Source organism: Dryobates pubescens, chromosome 1 (genome assembly GCF_014839835.1).
Source record: "Dryobates pubescens isolate bDryPub1 chromosome 1, bDryPub1.pri, whole genome shotgun sequence".
NCBI lineage: Eukaryota > Metazoa > Chordata > Aves > Piciformes > Picidae > Dryobates > Dryobates pubescens.
In genome coordinates, this window is record NC_071612.1 from 58,106,782 (window position 1) to 58,127,014 (window position 20,233).

General features: G+C 43.4%; 1 protein-coding gene across 1 annotated transcript; it reads left to right on the forward strand.

Moving 5' to 3' along the window:
• Positions 1-2,006: 2,006 nt before the first annotated feature.
• Positions 2,007-7,666, forward strand: ING2 (inhibitor of growth family member 2). The gene is made up of 2 exons (XM_054166390.1): positions 2,007-2,441; positions 6,434-7,666. The coding sequence occupies exons 1-2, from the start codon at positions 2,252-2,254 to the stop codon at positions 7,102-7,104; spliced, it is 861 nt and encodes a 286-aa protein (XP_054022365.1). The 5' UTR covers positions 2,007-2,251; the 3' UTR covers positions 7,105-7,666.
• Positions 7,667-20,233: the final 12,567 nt, after the last annotated feature.

The window sequence follows — 20,233 nt, forward strand, 5'->3', positions numbered from 1 at the left end:
CTGTCATATTTTCCCCCTACCTTTTTTCAGATTCCTGAAATACAACTGCAACATACTGCAAAACATACAGGTCTCTCCAGGATGATTCAAGACTCCACCAGATTTCAGTTTTTCCTGACACTTACTAATTATTATGCATGTAGTAAAGATCAGGAAAACACCTGACAGAGGTGGGGATTGAAAGACCAACCTTTCAGCAATTCCATCTGTTTTCTATCGTTCTCTCAGTAGGAGAAAGCATGTAGCTAAAAAGCATACTTCTTTTTCCTACTGTATTTGCCATGGCCAATATTTGACACAAATTCTGCAACAGCCTGAGGAAAGACAGGATTCTCTGTTGAAAGTGGGAAGTTTGTTGGCAGGCCAGTGGGTTTTAAAAGGTTAAGCTTCTTCGATGCCTTATTTAAAGTTCTCTGCAAGGATTCTTCAGGATAAAAAGTCACTCTGCTTCTCTAAGTAACAGTTTATCACAAGTAATTTTGCTCTTCTTTAGAGCTAAATCGAGTAGCTCTCATTACAGGCAAGAACAATCTAAACTGCTGTTTCTTGCAGTTGGAGGATGTGAATTAATTAGATGCTTCACCCTATCAATTGCTACAAGTGAGAAAAACTTGGCTATAGAGCACACTCTTGTGTGCCAGGCAGAAACACTTCCTCCTTGCACATTGCCTGTCACTATGCTATGGGTACAAACTTCACCTCATGATGAAAACTACTCTTCAGAAATAAATTATTGTGGATACAGCTGACAGCAGTGTTTAAGAGAGAAATACACAATTCAACTGCAAACAATTCAATGTGTGTGTGTGTATATATATTTTATTGCAATAGAAGTTACTCGCATTCCCTTCCTGCCAGACACAATGCCTTTGGAAAGGTGCATTTCAAGAGATTCAGTGCCATCAGTGCTCACATTATATTGTTTGCCAAAATATTCCAAGGAAATGGAAGGACGGTGCAAAGGGTAAGGCTTCAGCATGAAATGCTAAACTTCTTGCTTGCCCAGGCATCTTTTACATTATCTCCTGGAAACGTGGGAAGGTTCAGGGTTGTGACCGAGCAACCAAGCACAGTGCAAAGCACCACGGCCTGCAGCGGGGACAAGTGTAACAACCCGTAACAGCCACAACACATCCTCGCGATAAACTCCTCCAAGCCTCCAGAGACAGAGAGAATGCTTTTGGAAGAGCGAGCAAACGTGGGGGCTCCGACCAGAGACGAGCGTTAATCAGTGCTGACAAACACAGCACACGAAGGTGGGGGCACACCTGAAAGACCCTCGTGGGTCTCTCCCGTTCGACGCCCGCAGTACTCACAGACACGTCGCGGCGCCACTCCTTGCCCTACTACAGCAGTAGCAGAAGGTGACTGAAAGCTGGAGATGAACGGGCACTACTCACACCTGGCCGTCATTTCCGCTCGCTTCACCGTTTCCTCACACAGGTGCATCGGGGCAGTACCCTAGGGGAAGGCAGCGGGCAGCATGGCGGGGTGAGGCTGGCCACAGAGATGGCTGGAACAGACACCGCGGCGGCGCCCGAGGGGACGAATGTGACCGGCCGCTGAGGGAGTCCCTGACTCCCTGAGCACACGGCGCTTCAGTGCCCACCACCACGGTCGCGCGCACTCCCCCTCCCGCCCACACACCGGCACCACCGGGGCATCTGGCGTGGGGCAGGGCGGGAGTAGGTGCTCGATCGCAGCCACCTCTCTGCCCACCGGCTGCGGGGCGCGAGTAGCCATCACACCGCAACAGCCACCTCAGTCAGGCAGCGACCCTGTGGCACCCTTCAGCAGGGGCACCACTTCGCCCGGATATAAAACCAGCGATAACCTGCACCTTTAAGAGCAGCTCCGCCTCTGCGCCGGCTCCCGCCCTTTGCGGAGCGCCGGGCCAGTAGCAGAGAGCAAGAAGAGAAGGCGGGAGAATGTGAACCCCTCGCGGCGCCGCCAGCCGCGCCTTATAAGGGCAGGGCCTCGCGCATGCGCGCACCCGGCGGCCAGGGGCGGGGGCTCCGAGTGGGTTTTCCTTCGGCGGCGGCACGGCGGCGGGAAGGGGCGAGGGACCCCGCGGAGGAGTGGCCGGGTCCGGCCTGGTGAGGCGCTCACCCCTCACCACCCCACTCAGCGCCTCGGCTCGGTCCGCGCAGCTCGGACCCCGGCGGCTAGAGGGGCGGAGGCAGGAGGAAGCGGAGCGGGGTCGCCGCGGGGACCCCCGCGCCCGGTGAGGGCTGCACGGCAGCGGCGGCGGATGTGCTGCTGGCGCGGGGGGATGATGCTGGCGGGGCCGCAGCTGGTGGCGGGGCCGGCGGCGCCGGGCGGCGAGCGGGCCCGGCTGCTTTCACTCTACGTGCAGGACTACCTGGAGTGTGTGGAGTCGCTGCCGCTGGACATCCAGCGCAACGCCTCGTTGCTGCGGGAGATGGACACGCAGTGCCAAGGTGGGTGCAGCCGCGGGACGCGGCCTCCGCCACAGGGCACCGGGATGGGGGGTAGGGAAAGAAGAGGGGCGGCCGTCCGCCGCACATGCGCCCGACGCGGAGGGGCCGGAGCCGGGGCGGGCCCGGTGGAGGGGGTGGGTGCCGGGGTGAGCCCCCTACTGGGCCTGCTCGGGGCTGAGTCGGTGTTTGCCGGGGTGCTGCACTCCGCGTTTGCCAGGGCGGGCCCCGGCCGGTTCCTCACGGGGAAGGTCGACCCGAGGCGGTGGCCCCGCCCCAGGGGCGGTGGAAGCTGGCGGTTCGTCGCTGCCCGGTGTTAGGCCTCGGCTCGGCGCGGGTGCTGCTTTGCCGTGTGGGGCCGCTCCCGCCCCACTTCCCCACTGTAGGCAGCCGTGGGGATGGAATCGGCGGTGTTGCTGCTGGAGGTGGGGTCATGGAAATCGGTTTCACAGCTGCCTCTGCCCCGCCGCCGTGCGGGGGTAGGGAGTGCTGCGTCCCGGCGGAGCCCTGTCCCTGTCCCATGGTAAATCGCTGCTCTCTAGCTCGACCCGCCGGGCGCTGACCCGGGGCGCTGAGGGGTTAGCTCACGGGGGCAGCTGCATAGCGTTAGCAGCGTTCGTGTGGGTCATGGAGAAGACCCATAGAGCGGGGAGTTACTCTGAATTTCAGCTAAAGCCGAGGCTTCTACCCAAATGCAGGTTAAAATGGATTAGATTTGTTCCATCTTCCGCTCGTGAGCTCTGCTGCTGCGGTGTCTTCTAATTACTGCTTTACCGCCTAGTTATAAGATGGGGTCTTCTGCAGAAGAGCTTTATTACTTGAACGGTGCAGCAGAGGCTGAATGCGGTGGACCCATGGCGGGGTGCGGAATTTGATCCTGTGGAGTAGGAACTAGAGCTGTGTCCCCACTCCTAAGGGGAGGCTTTCTTCAGGATGAGTGAGGAAAGGACCGTTAAGGCCTTGCAGACGTTAAACTGGCCATCTCGGAAGACAGTTATTATAAGCAGATTCTTTCATATCTTTCTGATTACCAGGAAGATGCATAAGAGCTAACGTTTGCAAATTATTCTTGTGTTTTTAAAGTCTGAAGGGCATGGAGTTTTCCTGCAACATGCTGAATTTTTAGCCGGGGCTGGACTGCCTGGCTCTCTCTTTACCTGATCGCTGGTGCGTAGCCAGCACAACACATCTGTCTTCAATAAATTCAATCTTTTATTTAGGCATTGTCTCCTAGAAATCTTTTTCCAGCCGGTAATGCAATATTGAGCCAAAGTAGAAGTTTGTTACTGGTTTTACCAAACCCTTCAACTGGTTTTAAAAAAAACAACACTCCCTTCTCCCCACCAAACGCTCAAAACTGGGTAAAAATATCTTAGGCCCAAGTCTGAAGATGTAAAAGCAAGGCTATACAATTTCAGCTAATGTAAAAGGTAGTGATAGTTCATGCAGGAGGGACAGTGTCACTCTTGCGCTTCCAAAACTGAACTACTTTTAGCTTTCATTAGCTCCACCAAACTTAATCTGATTATCTGTAATGAACTCTTGGCCCTGGTTTATGTCATGTTGGTTTTTTTGTTTGGGTTGTTTTGCTGTTTGTGGTTTGCTTTTTTCGTGTGTGTGGTGGTGTTTGTTGTTATCTTGTGTTTTGTTGGTTTTGGGTTGTTGGGGTTTTTTTGTTGTTTTGTTTTGTTTTGTCTAACAGAAGTTTCAGAGCTATCTAGTTGGGTGTATGGATGCCTTCTCTAATCTTAAGAGACCAAAAATGAGTTTGGTGAACTTGCATCTCTGTCAATCCAGAAGTTCTTTCTTCTTTTTAATGGACGGTGATCCGTTGATCTGGTGATTTTAAGCGCTCAGTGTATCATCATGGGCTGCATCCAGGGAATAATCAACGTAGGGTGAATGTTGTTCTCTGTCACAGTGTGAAAAGGCAAACAGTTACTGCTTGTGGGCTTTTCTGGGCAGGGCATTCCCAATATGGGAAATCTGTAACTACACCTACACACTCCCCCCACTAAAAGGCTGTGTGGGAGATAATGTGGCTGCAGAATGTTGTATTCTGGTTATGGCTTTCTAGTTCAACAGCATACAAAGTACATTACTCCACATTTGTCAGGAGAAAGTAAGATTTATTTATTTATTTTTTTTTATTCCCCCCGCCCCCCCTGGTCAGGGCAAAAGGCAAGTGATGCATCTGAAGATGAAGGGAAACAAAGCTTGTGTTTTTAGTGGTAGCTGGGATGCTGGTATTGAGGAAAGAACAGATGAAATGAGTTATTGGACAGAGAGAGTAGTAATTTTTATCTTCCCCTAAAACCTGGAACAGAACAAAATGCTATTGACTCCTGTTGTCATACAGGTTTCAGAATTTATAGTAAAAAGTGGCCATTTGTGCACAAGCTACTGCTTCAAGATGTCAGCAGGAAACAAAAATATCTCTGTGAACGTTGTTGAGATAACATCTATGGCTTCCATTTAGCACAAGCTTGAATCATTTCACAACTGTACAATGCCGACAAATCCTTTAAAAATGAAAGCCAGTTTGTGAAAGGCAGGTCTTTAGGAAGAGACAGACTGCACTGCCTAGCTTTTTGCTTTAGAAGTAAATAGTTTAGTATTGCTCATAAATTCCCTTGCCTGTTCAAATAAAATCCTCAAGCTGTTTCTGAAGGAATCATTACTGTATCTAACAGTGTGCATCAGGTTTCACTGTCACTTCTGCTAATCTACTTCCTTTCACTTCAGCAATTTTGTCTTACGTGTGGATCTAGTATAATTTTTGGTCTGCAAAATAGTCATATAAAATCCAGACTATAAGGCAGTCTTAGGGTATTTGTTAATCTCTTATTTTGGTTTGTTAAACTCGCTGCTTTTATGAAGGTGTCACAGCAACTCAAACCAGTTATTTTGCGTGACTTGCAAGAACAGCTCAGAAGTCAAACTGTGAACTACTCATTACTAGTTGCTTAAAAATATCCTGTGATGCACTAAATGGCAGGTCACCTGTTCTGAAAAGTTCAGCCTTAATTTAAAATGCAACTTGCTGTAATTTGTTTTGGTAATAGGAAAAGCCTTTCGCGTTGATCTCTGGCCTGATTGTAAATTTGCTCTTGTGTAACTTCAGTTGTCATAGTCCTTTTATAACTATGTCTACTTAAAAATGTAATACCAAACCTTTAGGCAAATCAGAAGGTGAAGGCAGACGACCTGGATATCCTAACTCTGGCATGGTTTATGTCATGATTAAGCTATTGCTTTGCTTTTTTTTTTTTTAGGCCAGAATTTTGGTGCTACTGTGGTAAGGACTCTGAACAGAAAATCCTGCTTTTCACAGTATCACAGTATAACCAAGGTTGGAAGAGACCCCAAGGATCATCAAGTCCAACCTGTCCCCAACAGACCCCACAACTAGACCATGGCACCAAGTGCCACGTCCAATCTCCCCTTGAACACCTCCAGGGACGGTGACTCCACCACCTCCCTGGGCAGCCCATTCCAATGACGAACGACTCGCTCGGTGAAGAACTTTCTCCTCACTTTGAGTCTAAACCTCCCCTGGCACAGCTTGAGACTGTGTCCCCTTGTTCTGGTGCTGGTTGCCTGGGAGAAGAGACCAACCCCTTCCTGTCTACAACCACCTTTCAGGTAGTTGTAGAGGGCAATGAGGTCACCCCTGAGCCTTCTCTTCTCCAGGCTAAACAATCCCAGCTCAAAGAAGGAGCATCTGGACTACCCACAATCCAGCAGGGTTTTTGTTTTTGTTTTCTTTCCAGTAGCTAAAATAAGCTTGAGATACCTCTTTTTGTTGCATCAGGTTGTGATCTTAAATACTGATTTGCTGACCACATGCACCTTGCACAAAATACCTCTTGTAGCTCACTAGGATATACTACAATTAAAACCTGCACTGCTTCTCCTCAGTTAGAAATACACTTCTGTGTTTTCTTTAGCATGTTCCATCTTGTGTAATTATTCCTATTATCTTTATTTTATAGAAGCATTAAAAGAAATAGATGATGTCTATGAAAAATACAAGTCAGAAAATGATCCCGTTCAGAAGAAGCGCTTGCAGCAGCATCTTCAGCGTGCGTTAATCAACAGTCAAGAACTTGGAGATGAGAAAATCCAAATAGTTACTCAGATGCTAGAACTGGTAGAGAATAGAGCCCGGCAGATGGAAACGCACTCTCAGTGTTTTCAAGATCTGTCTGAGAACGAAAAGCCTCTAGAAAAGGCAAAGGTGGAGTCCTGCCAGCCAGAGAGATCTTCACGCAGACCTCGTCGCCAGCGAACCAGCGAAAGCCGTGATCTGTGCCATATAGCAAACGGTATTGATGACTGCGACGATCAGCCGCCTAAAGAAAAAAGATCTAAATCTTCCAAGAAGAAAAAACGTTCCAAAGCCAAACAAGAGAGAGAGGTTTCACCTGTAGAATTTGCAATTGATCCTAATGAACCAACTTACTGCTTATGCAACCAAGTGTCTTACGGTGAAATGATAGGATGTGATAATGAACAGTGTCCTATTGAGTGGTTCCACTTCTCGTGTGTTGGACTCACCTACAAACCAAAGGGGAAATGGTATTGCCCCAAGTGCAGAGGAGACAATGAGAAAACGATGGACAAATGTACTGACAAATCAAAAAAGGATAGAAGATCGAGGTAGTGAAAGCAATTCCATGTTTTAAAGAGTTGATCCTTTTATATTAAAATGTTTAATTTACAGAGAAAGCTGTTTTAGGAAATGCATAAGACTATGCAATAATTTTTAATTATAATATTAATGGAGTATTAAAAGCTGTTATACCTTCTGTGATCTTTAACTTTCTGCACTGAATAACCAAATAATTGAAACAGGGTGGCTTCAGACCTTCACAGAAGACAATACAAGCATATGGCGCTTGATTTCAATTTAACTCTATTAGTATTTTAAAGAACCGTGTGAATCTTGAAGTAATGGTGGTGGGAAAGATACTGAAGAACTTCTCATGCTGTGGTAAAGGTGGCGAAAGACCTCATGTAACTGCTAGATTTTTAACAACTGGATTTGTTCTTTATCCCAGGTCTTAACTTTTCAGTTTTTGTTAACATCACACATTTGGAATTAGGGTTTCTGAATTCAGCTGTAACTGTAAAAGTCTTCCGAGCTAAAAGCAGACCTCTTCAGTGACTTTCATATGAGCAGTACGTTATTTCAAGGAAGAAAATACCACTAACTTAAGCTTTTTTTTTTTTTTTTCCCCTTCCCCCCTCTCCCCCCCATCAATATTAAACTCTTGTCTTTGTGACTTTACACTTGGGAGTTGGTTTTTGAATCTGATAGAATTATGGTGTGCACACTGTTCTGCATGGTCTTGGTAGGCTTTGTTTGGGTTGTGTGGAACATCCTGGCGTGGTCTTTATTGTTTAAGATGGTCTCTCTAATGTCAAAACTTGGTTATGTTTTCCCACTGTCTATATAAGCCTGGGAGGAAGGATCCCTTGAGAGGAGGGGATATTGGCACCTCAGGAAACAGAATTTGCAAATGTGATAAAATATTTGTCATAAGGCAGCTGAGAGGACTGGTACTCTCTGGGATGTAAACTTAGGTTTTCTTTAAGTGCTATTAGTGTATGTGTGGCCACACTTGGGTTTAGGCACACCTCCACAGTTTCTTGGCCTTGGGCAACTATCTAAAAAGCCTGAAGACAAAAGCTTTCAACAAAAGTTTTGATAGATGATTGGAGAGAGAGAAAAAAAAACCACAAAAACAACAAACCCCCCCCACCCAATACATAAATGCGGCTGGCACAGAAACACCATACAAATTCCTTCATGCTTCTGACAGGCTATGTAACAGTGTTGTCCTGAAGTATACTTGTAGTGGCTAAACACTACTTGGGTGGTAGCTGAAAGTGAACGTCCTCAGACTCACAACTTGAAGGTGGAAAAGAAGATGAAAACAGCTGTTCCTGTTTCTTTGCAATGAGAGATGCTAATTGAGAAGTAAGTGGTGTACCAAAAATTGCACCCAGGGATCCTGCTTAAGTGGTGGTCTTTGAGACTGTTTGTGCCCTGGTGGGCTTGGCAAGGCAGTCAGCTCTGCAGGGCTGGATGTGGGGCTTTTCTCTAGGTGGGTTGCAAGCATTCTGAAGTCTCCATAGGTCTTTGCTCTTCATTGCTTAAGGTATCCCTTGACAGCACCATCTCAAAGAGGCACCAAGCCTGACTGAAAAGCAGTTGTGCTGAGTTGAGTGCAGCCTAGAAGGCAGATGAGGAAAAGCAATCCCTGATGGCTGAATGCCATTCAAGCTCCTTCCTTCATCACCACTAGAGGGCTGTGGCGGTCGGGGCTGGAGGGCTGGGAGCACTGTACTTGGCATAAAGAAAGCCTCAGTGCTGTTGGGACAGATGGTATGAATCAATGTGCAGGACTCTAAATATTATGAGCTACGTAAAATATCAAGCCCGTTTCCACAGTTATGATCTGATTCCTTATCTGAATTTAGCATTTGCAAGTAATACTAGTTAGCATATGGCAAGGGAGCATGAAGCCACTGTTTTGAATTTTTGCTCTAAAATTGTAGGTTTAAGTGGATTAGCTCCATTGGGGAGAACTGTACTGCAGTAAGCAAACAGCTCTTGCAGGAAACTACTGTAAAGGCTCTCACCCTCAGCAGGGTAGGACAGACAGTAAACCTTATCCCAAGGCCCTATCTTGCTTTCCATGCCTAGTAGCTAATTGAGGTTGCAAATGCAAGCTTTGTAAGGGGGGTGGATTGTGGGTATTAATGAGGAATGATAAAACCAGCTGTTGGAGGCAAGTGGTGTAAGTCATCCTGTGTGCATTTTACTCCTTTGTCTATTTGCTGCAATTCTTAAATTTTGGTTTTGGTAAGATTGGTTGGAAGCCTTGGGCTGCAGATTGTATGAACACCTACTGTCTACCTAAAATGGCATTGCTCCCTAGTATTAAAAACCAAACATTACTTAAATGCTGAACTTGCAGAAGACAGTACAAATGAAATAGTAGCTATTAACATTACTAGTTTACTTTGAAAAGTATTGCTTGAATTTCTACTGACAAGAATACGCTTTTCTGAGGCAGAGGAGAAAGCTGGGAACCTTATATAATTGTTCATCTGGAATAATTGCTAAAGTAGGAAGTGTATATGTTGTGGTGCTACAGAAAGGAAATTTTAGATTCTGAAAGTGTTCCAGATAAATATCTTTAATGCAAGGATGCTTGCTTTTATGTTAATGGCCCTTCTAGTAGGGAATATGAATTGTCAAAGCTTCCTGTGGAGATGCTGATGGGGAAATGGTACTTGCACAGTACATGAAATCACTCAAATGTAGAATTAATTTTGTAAGCCAATTAGCAGAGTGTCTCAGATATACATGGGTATATCTAAAGTTACCTCTTTTAAGTGGCCTGGTTAATTTGTTAAACTGCACATGAGAAAAGATCTGATGTTATCTGGCATTCAGCATTTTACCACCTCTTTTAACCAAACCCAGATTTTGTGGTTTTGCATCCACTTTCATAGAAGATCAATGGTAGTTGCTGAAGATAAGATGCAAGTTTGAAATCAGAAAGGTAAGTAGAGGACTTGTATGTTGCTTCTTAATGTTGATTTCTTTCTTAAAGGGATGAACCTCACTAATGAAATGAAAATGAAAAATAAAACTCTTAAACCAGTTCATCTTCAAGATATGTCTTGACTGTCACAGGAAGGGACCTACAAGATCACCTAGTTCCAAACCTCTTGTCAGTTGGAAGAGATGTAGATCAGGTTGCTCAAAGCCCCATCCAACCTGGCCTCAAATGCTTCTATGGGGGGCAGGCAGGCATGTGCGAAGTCTAACTTCTTGGGAAACAAACAAACAACAACAAACAATAAAAAATTCTGGGCAGCAAACACTGGAATTTCATAGAAATACAGGTAACTGAACAGGAAACTGTCCTCTGTGAAAGTTAATGTTACATCCTAACAGCATAGGTTACATTTTTGGCTTATTGAAGCTTATGGAAGCTTATGCTTCTAAGTTTGTGCTTTTTGCCTTTCAGTTTTGAGGCAATGGAAGTTCAGCAGCAGCAAAAGGTCCCCATAAACAATTACAAAGGGATGGTATCAGAGTGTTGATCATTGTCCTGTGGAACAGTTGGATCATTTAATCAAAGCAAACCAAAAAATGCCCCTAATAAAAATCTTACTAGTTTGAAAGCACAAGGAGCAACTCTTGCTATCTTCAGCAGTTACTTTTTGTGTTGTTATTTTGTTTGGTTTAGGGTTGGTGGTGGTTTGGGTTTGGGTTTTTTACTGGAATTCTGGCAGGTCTGGAATAGTACACAAGGTTAATAGAGGTTTCCTTCAGTTGTGCATTTATTCTGTTTTGTAAGCTGCCTGAATCCAAACAATTAATCCAGTTAATTACCAGCCATGGTAGGGACAAGTTTTTTAAAGTGTACCCTTCTGCATACTGTTATACCCTAGTATCTCTTAATTGGTTTTAGCACAGTGATAACACCTCCTTACTTAGACTATTTTAACACTGTTTCCCTGCCAGTCATTAACTAATCTACACATCCTGAGATAGTAATGTAGTACTGACAGGTCTTGAAACTAGTACAGAAAGATGGTAAGTGAAATGCCCCATTCTTCCCTGAATTTAAGGATTTTTCTATTTTGGATGCTCTTTTTAGAGCTGAAGTGGGTCTTTGTAAAGAAGAGGGTGCTTCCTGTATTTGAAGATAATTTTTCTTCATTTTTTAAAGCCTCTAACTTTGTCTTCAAGGTAACTACTACAGGTTTTCTGAATTCATGCTTAAAAATTAGTAGTTTGGCACTTCTGTGGCTTCTATAACTTCTGACTGCTTAAAGGTTATTTTCTTCAGAATTGGCTGAATTTAACTGCTCCCTGTTCTGTCTCAATGGACTCTTTGGGTCTTAGGGGAGACTGAACTGCAGCAAGTGCCACACCAGCAAGTGAAGGGCTTAGATTTCTTTTTCCCTCTATCCGCGTATGTATTTCTTTTCTTAAGAAGTCTCATCTGTGGTAGCTCTGCAGGTCTTTGACACTAGCACCTTAGACTGCAAAAATACCATAGGATTCATATAGAAGCCCAACTTGCTTTAAATGTTGCAATCTAATCTAAACCTTTTCTTCCCCCTGTACATAACTAAATCCAGAGCAATGATAAAAGCCCCTGCAAATCACAAAGATACTTTTATCACATTGTGATACATTTGAAATTCTTCTACTGCATATTTCAAAGGTAATACTCTCTTAGTAGCTATTGCTTGCTGAAGCCTGCTTTAAATTCATGACATAGTATTACTCCTGAAATGCAGTCTATTCACTCAGTGACTCAGCAAAGAAATTTATCATGGGCAAAGAAAAAGCAACTTGTTTATGTTATAGCTTAGAAGTAGGGTATCTTCCTGTCTGCACCTGCAGCTGTGGCTAGTGTCTGCAAAGGAGACTTGAGGCAGACCGTGTATGGTTTGACCTGTGGAATGCCACAGACCAGAAAAGATTGAGTTGTATGCTGGGAGGGTCTGAATTAGGTCAGTCAGATGAGGTTAGGAAAATAGTGGCAGTTGCTGTTTTGTGAGTGTTTCCATTTCAAAAAAAGGTCAGAAACCTTGAACAGAGATGTGTATCCCTGCAATTCAGAGAAAAGCATTTGTTCTTGAAGATGGGCAGCTCCTAACTTATTTGCCTTACCTCTTCAAAGTTCTTTAGAGATTCTTTAAGCAGTTCCCTTGACTGTCATGGCTTTCTGAATCCTCTTCATAGTGCATAGCTTTTCTTGGTCACAGTGAACAATTATGCCTCTGAATGTCTTTAAGAGATCAGAGATACTCTTTGTATCTTTAATTATCAGAGTCTAATTTTCTTCAGGGTCCTCTTGGTTGCTAGCAGGCACTTCTCAAAAGTAGTCTTTCATTTGTTTGGTTTTGTTTTGTTTTTTTTTCTCCAGTAGAATGGACAATTGGGTTTGCATCTGATCTCAAGATTAGAAGCAGGGCTGTTACTCAAACCCACAAGAATTGTTCTTATGTTCAGTGCTAGTTAGACATTTTTCTGTCTGTGGTAGAATTAGATGTAACTCTGCAACTGTTAAAGACCCATGGGGTTATGATGCCTGCAATAAAAAGGTGTTTATTTTTTACTCTTATAGAATTGAAAAAGTTTGCAATCCTCTCTTGTGCCATTTTTCTGATTGCCCTGCAGTCTTTGGAACAGCTACAAGATTATGGATTTCCTTCACAACTGGCCAGGAAACAGTTCTGTTTAGTGAAAATTCTGGCAAATCTTCCATTAACTGAAGCTTGTCATTTGCCTTTGATTCCAAGTATCTTCTTAAGATCAAGCTCATACTGCACTGAAATACTTTCTGATTCTTGGCTGGGGTAGGATAAGAGTTCTAAAAGCTTATTTTGACAAATTCTGTACTTACCCCCCCCTCCCCTCCCCCCCGCCTCCCCCAGCATATTTCTGTATTCTTCTGGTTTATCTGGTAGGGCAACTTCAGTTTGAAGTCAATCAGCAATGTTTTAGCTTCAAGTATTAGGCGAGAGTGCAGCTTTGCTGCTGCAACTAGCAGAACGTACTGACTAGAACATAGCTAATTTTGTTCTTTTAGAGATGCACATCACACATTCCACACTTTTTTTTTTTTTCCCCCCTTCTTAAATATACAGCAAGGAAGTTACAAGTAGCATACACACAGATACAAGCTGTAATTACTTCTCGTGTTCCAAAGGCCTGTTTTCTAGCGCAAAGATTAGCGCTTAGTGGGTGCATAGAAAATAAAACCCTCCCCAAAGTTTTGCCTTTACATATTTTCCACTGGAAAAAAAAAGGTACAGCTGCTGAATGAATTTCGCTCCAGCAATTGAATGGGCACACCAAGACTACTAGAAAGTTACAGTTCCTGGTTGAGAGAGTGCAGGGGAAGCAATGTGGGTACTTCTGTGGCTGAATATAGTGTGGTTTAAGAAGCCTAAAAGGAAACTTTCATCTCCTGCTGAAAACCAGAATAAAATAAAGAGAATTCTAGAACCTTTGAGAAAAACTTTCAGTAGAGAAATTAGGATAAAATCCTGTCCCAATTTAAATAAAATTCTGTTGAGTAGGGTTCTACCCAGCATACAGATTTCCAGCTTCCTTTGACTGAAGCCTAAAAAAAGATTAAGGCTCCATGGCAACTGCTATCTTAACTCCTGACAGCCATAATACAAATTACATCTTGGAAAAACCTAATACTGAAAGTTTTATTTAGGTCACCAGTCAGGCTAGGAAATATGGTGGGCTTGTAGATAACCCCCTAAATTTCATTTTGTGCCCTGCATGGCCTCAGCGAGGCAACCATTTTTGTGGGAGGCAAACTGGATGCTATATGATAACATGCAGTAGACATTAAAAAAACTGACAAGTTTTAGCTGCTTAAATTTCTTTTATACTTTCAGCAAACAGGCAGCAATTTACTCGCAACTGTAACCCTCCGGTGAAGAATACAGTGAGGCTCACCCGGGAGATGGCAGCCCAGGCGGGCCCCATGTGAGGTCACCACAGATGCTGTGTTTGCTGGCAGTGGAGAAACAATATTGGTTTATTTATTTAAAACGGAGAGGGGAGGGAGATGGGCATATGTTGCGCAATTCATTTGCCCACAGGAGTCTGGGCATTCACAGTTGTGCCACAGAAGCTCCGTGTCCCTTTTGGGTCTGTATGGAGATAGTGCTTTCTTGCTCTTTGAAGTTAAGCAGTAGATTATTGTTTTGAGTGGTGGAAATGAATATTAAATGGACATAAAAAGTCTAAAGTAGAATAGAATACATAGAATAAACCAGGTTGGAAGAGATCTTCAAGATCATCGCGTCCAACCCATCAACCAATCCAACACCACCTAAACAACTAACCCACGGCACCAAGCACCACATCAAGTCTTCTCCTGAACACCTCCAGTGATGGCGACTCAACCACCTCCCCAGGCAGCCCATTCCAATGGGCAATCACTCTTTCTGTATAGAACTTTTTCCTAACATCCAGCCTGAACCTCCCCTGGCACAGCCTGAGACTGTGAACCTGTGGTAAAAAACAACCACCACCACCCTGGCCAAATTTCTGTCATTTGCATTAAGATTATCTGGTACTGTTAATTGTGGGTTTTTGCTACTTTTGACCCTGTCATCTCTGGACTATTTGCTTTTAGGCCTTGAAGAATGCCTTTAATAGCTGTCTGAGGAACACTGAAATAGCCTGGTGCTTGAGACAGGGGCGAGATTGGTAACAGGGATCGTTGATCCTGCTGCTCACTGCAGGGCCAAAAAGGGGTCTGCATGCTCCCTAAGGTGTTAGCTGCTGCTGGGCAGTCACAGAATTATTCAAGGTTTCTGCTGACCTCATCAGATAGCAAAGTTGAAGTCTCCAGCATTCTATTTAAAAGGACAAAGTATCCCTTATTTCTCAAATGAAAATAAACCCAAGATAGTACTAAAACCATACTAGGGTTGCAGCCCACTATATACCTCCATTATTGTGTGCTTGGAAATGTTGCCTTGTAAATGTTTAACCCTAATATGCCTTCTATTGCTCATTAAGGATGAGAAATAGAGTTCTGGAGGCATGACCAATATAATAATTAGTTTTACAGAACTGCAAGTAGGGCTGCTTTTGCCCTTTCCTCTGGCAGCTGGAGTTGCGTGATCACAGTACAATGTATGCCTTCCTAACCAGGAATAATGGTATGGTGGTGTTCAAATGGATCCCAAACGTCTCTCTTGTGAACAGACAGCAAAATCAAACATACAGTTAGTAAATTCTATGAGAAAAAAAAAACAGGTTTATTTTTTTCCCTCCCAAGAGTGTAATAACAAATAATTGTGGTGTTGAAGACAGAGAGTTGTATAAGTTAACCACTAATCTCATCATTAAATGGGTTTTGGGAGGGGTTTAAAGGAAGCTTTTTAACAGGTAAATGACTTGGATTTCTGAGCACTGGGTCATAGGAATTTCTGCGTTGGTGAAGAACTCTTCAATGCATAAAGCTTAGAAATTAATGATAGCTGAAATCATACAAAACCAGACAATTGAGCATTTTCTAAATTAAAATACATACTTTGGCTATGATTTTCAATGCAGTAATCTCTAATCTTATGTTAATATACACTGGAGAGGCAAATTCATCTATGTTATGATTACACTTTATTTAGCTGCAGAAGGTAATAATTTTTATTTCATCCTCTACACTATTAAAATATCTGTAGTAAACTGAAGGTACTTTTGGATGATTTTACACAAAGAACACTGCAATAAACTTTGTGGGGAGGTTTAGGCTGGAGGTTAGGAGGAAGTCTTACACAGAGAGAGTGGTTGCCCATTGGAATGGGCTGCCCGAGGAGGTGGTGGAGTCACCATCACTGGAGGTGTTCAGGAGGAGACTGATAGGGTGCTTGGTGCCATGGTTTAGTTGATTAGGTTGGATGATAGGTTGGACATGATGATCTTGAAGGTCTCTTCCAACCTCGTCTGATCTATTCTATTCTAAAATACATAGAATACATAGAATAAACCAGGTTGGAAGAGACCTTCAAGATCACCGCGTCCAACCCATCAACCAATCCAACACCACCCAAACAACTAACCCACGGCACCAAGCACCCCATCAAGTCTCCTCCTGAAAACCTCCAGTGATGGCGACTCCACCACCTCCCCAGGCAGCCCATTCCAATGGGCAATCACTCTTTCTGTATAGAACTTTTTCCTAACATCTAGCCTGAACCTCCCCTGGCACAGCCTGAGACTGTGTCCTCTTGTTCTGGTAAAAGTAACAATAAATGGTGATTATCATACTAAAGTCCACTTCAGAAGACTTCTCTCCCTGTTCCCAAAGAGCTCCCAGATCAGGTAAGTTAGAGTATGTGTTCATTCTTTGCCCTGTGCAGCAGCTGGCCCTGCTGTGGGGAATGCACTTAGTTATTAACTGATGGAGCTTTATAAGCCACAAGGCTTGCCTTCCTGTAAACATGCTGTGCATTTCTGAAAGCTGCTTGAGGATCAAATACTATTGCTTCCTTGAAAAGTGGCATTTTAATATTGAAACTTTTCTTTAGAGGAATCCTGAATGTTCTGTCACGTGCTTGTGGCTGTTCCTTAGGAGACAGGATTGGTTTGGGGGAAAGCAGGTCGGACTTAAGTTTCATACCTAATAAACTTCTTTTCTTGCTAACATCTCTCTCTTGTTTTCAATGACTTGTTGTCTGTACTTGCTGGCATGAAGTACAACAGTAGAGAAGAAAGCACCCAGAAGATTTCAGAGGCTTGACTTTGTGCAGTGCACTAGTAGAGTAAGCAAACTGCAGATTCAGTAACGGTCACGCTGTTAAAATCTGGGAGAATTACAATAAACTGAGAAGAAAGTCTAAACTTTTCTTAATAATTTCAATCATGCAAGTCCGTCACAAGAGGAATGTCCTGACTGGAACCAGAAACATTTCTCCATCTTATTCTGCCTCTGGATAAAGGATTTAAAAACAAAAAAAAAGACAAACCTCCAACCAAACAACCTGTGGTGGTTTGAAAGGAAAGGCTCTGCTTTCCCTCCCCCACTGAGAAAGAGACCACGGCTAAACCCAGTCGGAGAAATGAGAGTATATTTTACAAGGAAACAGATTCTATGTAACACAACAAATACAGGGATTTTACAATATATACAGGAATATACAGCAAATGAACTCAACCAGAAACCAGACCCCCCACAGAGGGGGCTTCCCCCGTGCCCCCTTCACCCCCCTACCTCCCTTCTCCCCCAAAAGAGGTAGAAGAAGAGACGCAAAGGGAGTTAGCACAGCAGACAGAGGCCTATGCACAGGGAGTTAGTTCTTATCTTAGTTGGCCAGAATCCCAGAAGCAGATCCAGCCGAGAGGGACAGCGAAGGAAGGAAGACTGAGAGAAAGTTCCAGCTGCGCTGGGACTAACCTCACCTCCCACAATTCCACCAATGAAATTCGTTTAGAATACCAAAATATTTTATAAACATTTAGCCAGTGTGCCCCTTTCTTAAAGGCACAGTGTCAAACGGTCACACAAGCCTCAAAGCAACAAAACCCAGCAAACCAAACCACCCCCACAGCACTGAAAATCCTGCCATTTTGGAGTACAGCCTCTGGGCAGAAGTTAATTCAAAAAACTCAGCAGAAAAGTTATTACCTTAAGATCGTGTCATTCTGCTTGCCAAAACAACAGAGCTTTGATGAGGCTCCTCCTTGAGCCTTATGGCCAAAGTAACTCTGCATATAAAGATACGTAAAGTGTTCCCGGATCATAGTCTCAGTTGTTCTTCTCCCTAAATTAAGCACAGCTTCTAAATGGAATTGTCTGATGAATAAAAAATATATATATATATTTTCACTCAGTTCTTTATAGCTGAAGCAAAGTGACACCTTTTATTTTCCCACTGATATGAAACAGTATTATTTTCTGCCTGCTTCTCTAAAGGTGGTGGGTAAACATGCTCTTCAGCAGGCACTTTATCTCCTATTCGACAGCCTGAACAACTGATAAGACCAAGATACAACTGTAAATCACATCCCTGGCGAGATAGGGAGTCTGCACAAAGCAGGTTTTGTCTTTGGTCAAAAGCTGGCTCTATTTAAAAAAAAAAAAAAAAAAAGTATTAAAAATCCATTAGCAAATAGTAACCTTGAAACTGGTTATTTTTGTCTTGCACAGAAAAAGTGCGCAGAGAAGCTCCTGAACTGCAGTCAGTCTTGCAAATGCTAATGAGAGAGAATAGAGTTAATCAGGTTGGAAGAGACCTTCGAGATCATCAAGTCCAACCTATCACCCAGCACTATCTAATCAATTAAACCATGGCACTGAGCACCCCATCCAGTCTCTTCCTAAACACCTCCTGGGATGGTGACTCCACCACCTCCCTGGGCAGCCCATTCCAATGGCCAATCACTCTTTCCTAACATCCAGCCTAAACCTCCCCTGGTGCAGCTTGTGACTGTGTTCTGGTGCTGGTTGCCTGGGAGAAGAGACCAACCCCCACCTGGCTACAACCACCCCGATGGCACTAAAATCATTCCACTAAGGTATTGCTTTTGTTTTCAGCAAAATGTGTAAGTTTTTGCTGAAGGTGGCTGTGTTGTGTCACTGTAATTAGATTACTTTTATTATTCCAAAGTGGAATGATCATCACCTGCTTCAGCTGGGTAGAGAGGGAGCCATTCAACACAGCCAAACACAATACTTAAAGCCTGAGTCCCAGATAAAGATAGGATTCAACATTACACACAACAAAGCCTTATTTCAAACAAACTATGCATGTCTTTAGTAATGACTGCCTCTTGATTATTTTCATTTCAGAATATCAGAACATGTAAGCACAAAATAATGCATTTGTCATACTAAACTGTCATGTATCTGGAATTTGCCTCCTTTCTTCAGGTGAACAAACCTGGCAAGACCCAACTGTTACACTGTACATTGTACATAGTGGAAGGATGCAAGTGAGCGGAATAAAAACGGTGTAAGGAGTAATTTTGTTTGAAAAGAAAGTGGTTTTTACAAACATTCTAAATCCATGACTTACCAGCAGAAGCACAAACTGTTAACTTATTCTTTGCATTTCATGAAGTTTTTATCAGCATTAGCCAACTTCCTCAATCTTCCGTTCTGAGCAAGTGATTCAGAACAGGAACCTGATGGTCGTCGAGTGTATGATTCATGTAATAACAGAACAACATCATATTCAGGAGTTTACCCATTTTCCATCAATGCCTCCAAACTCAGTTCTACTGGCAGGATGTGTAAGTGTCAAACAGTATGTAGCTGGTTCTTTTTTCAATAGTTTTGGGGTTTTTTTAACCTAAAATTTAGAAAAATAGTAATTTAAGTGTCTGTATAAATACCCCTGCTATGAATTTTATATTAGTCTTAAGGAATAGCACTTTAATAACTTAATCATTAAAGCACAATAATCTATGACAATAAAAGACCTTTAGACTTTGAAGAGGGTAATGCTTATGTGTCATTAGTTTGTGCCATTGCAAAAAACTCCAAATGTTGTGAGACAAAGAGATAGAATTGCTGTTTTTAAGACATTCTAAATATATGCCATTTTGAAACCATACTTAAGGGAGATCAAATAAGCAAGAAGATAGAGAAAAGGTGTAGAAGACAATGAATTCTAATGAAAAATCAAACAGAGCCTAGGAACAAGAGGACTGAGGTCAACAGTCCTCAGTAATGTGAAAGTTTGCTTCCAAGTAGAAAGGGACGTCTCAGCAAAAAGGACAGTAATTAATGTCTTTTGGATGGAGCACTGGAAGTTGAAGAAGACACAAAGGAGTAAAACAAACTGTCCAAGCACAATGACAGTGAAGCACTGGGACATACTACTTTGGAAAGTAAAGATTTCCAGTGATGAAGATGCTACAAGACAGGCTAGACAGTCGCGTCAGCATTGGTTTAACTGATCCTGCTCTTGGGCAGAGGAAATGGATTGGGCCAGCAGTTCTTGAGGTGTGAGAAGGTACCAACGTATCTTTAGGGGCTGAGATGAATCTCCAGGGCAATTTAATCTGGAGTTTCTCCTCCTTCCTGCTTTTCCTCCTGAAAGTTCTCCCTGAAAATCACTTAAAGAATGTAGTATTTACTTCCATCCATCAGGACAGAAGGAGACCAGACCCATCAGATCCACCCTACCTAGAGGAACATTTTGAGCATCACCAGTGACCAGCTGAGTGGATGCTTGTTGCATGTTCCTTGCATTCCCCTGGCAAAAGCGAGATA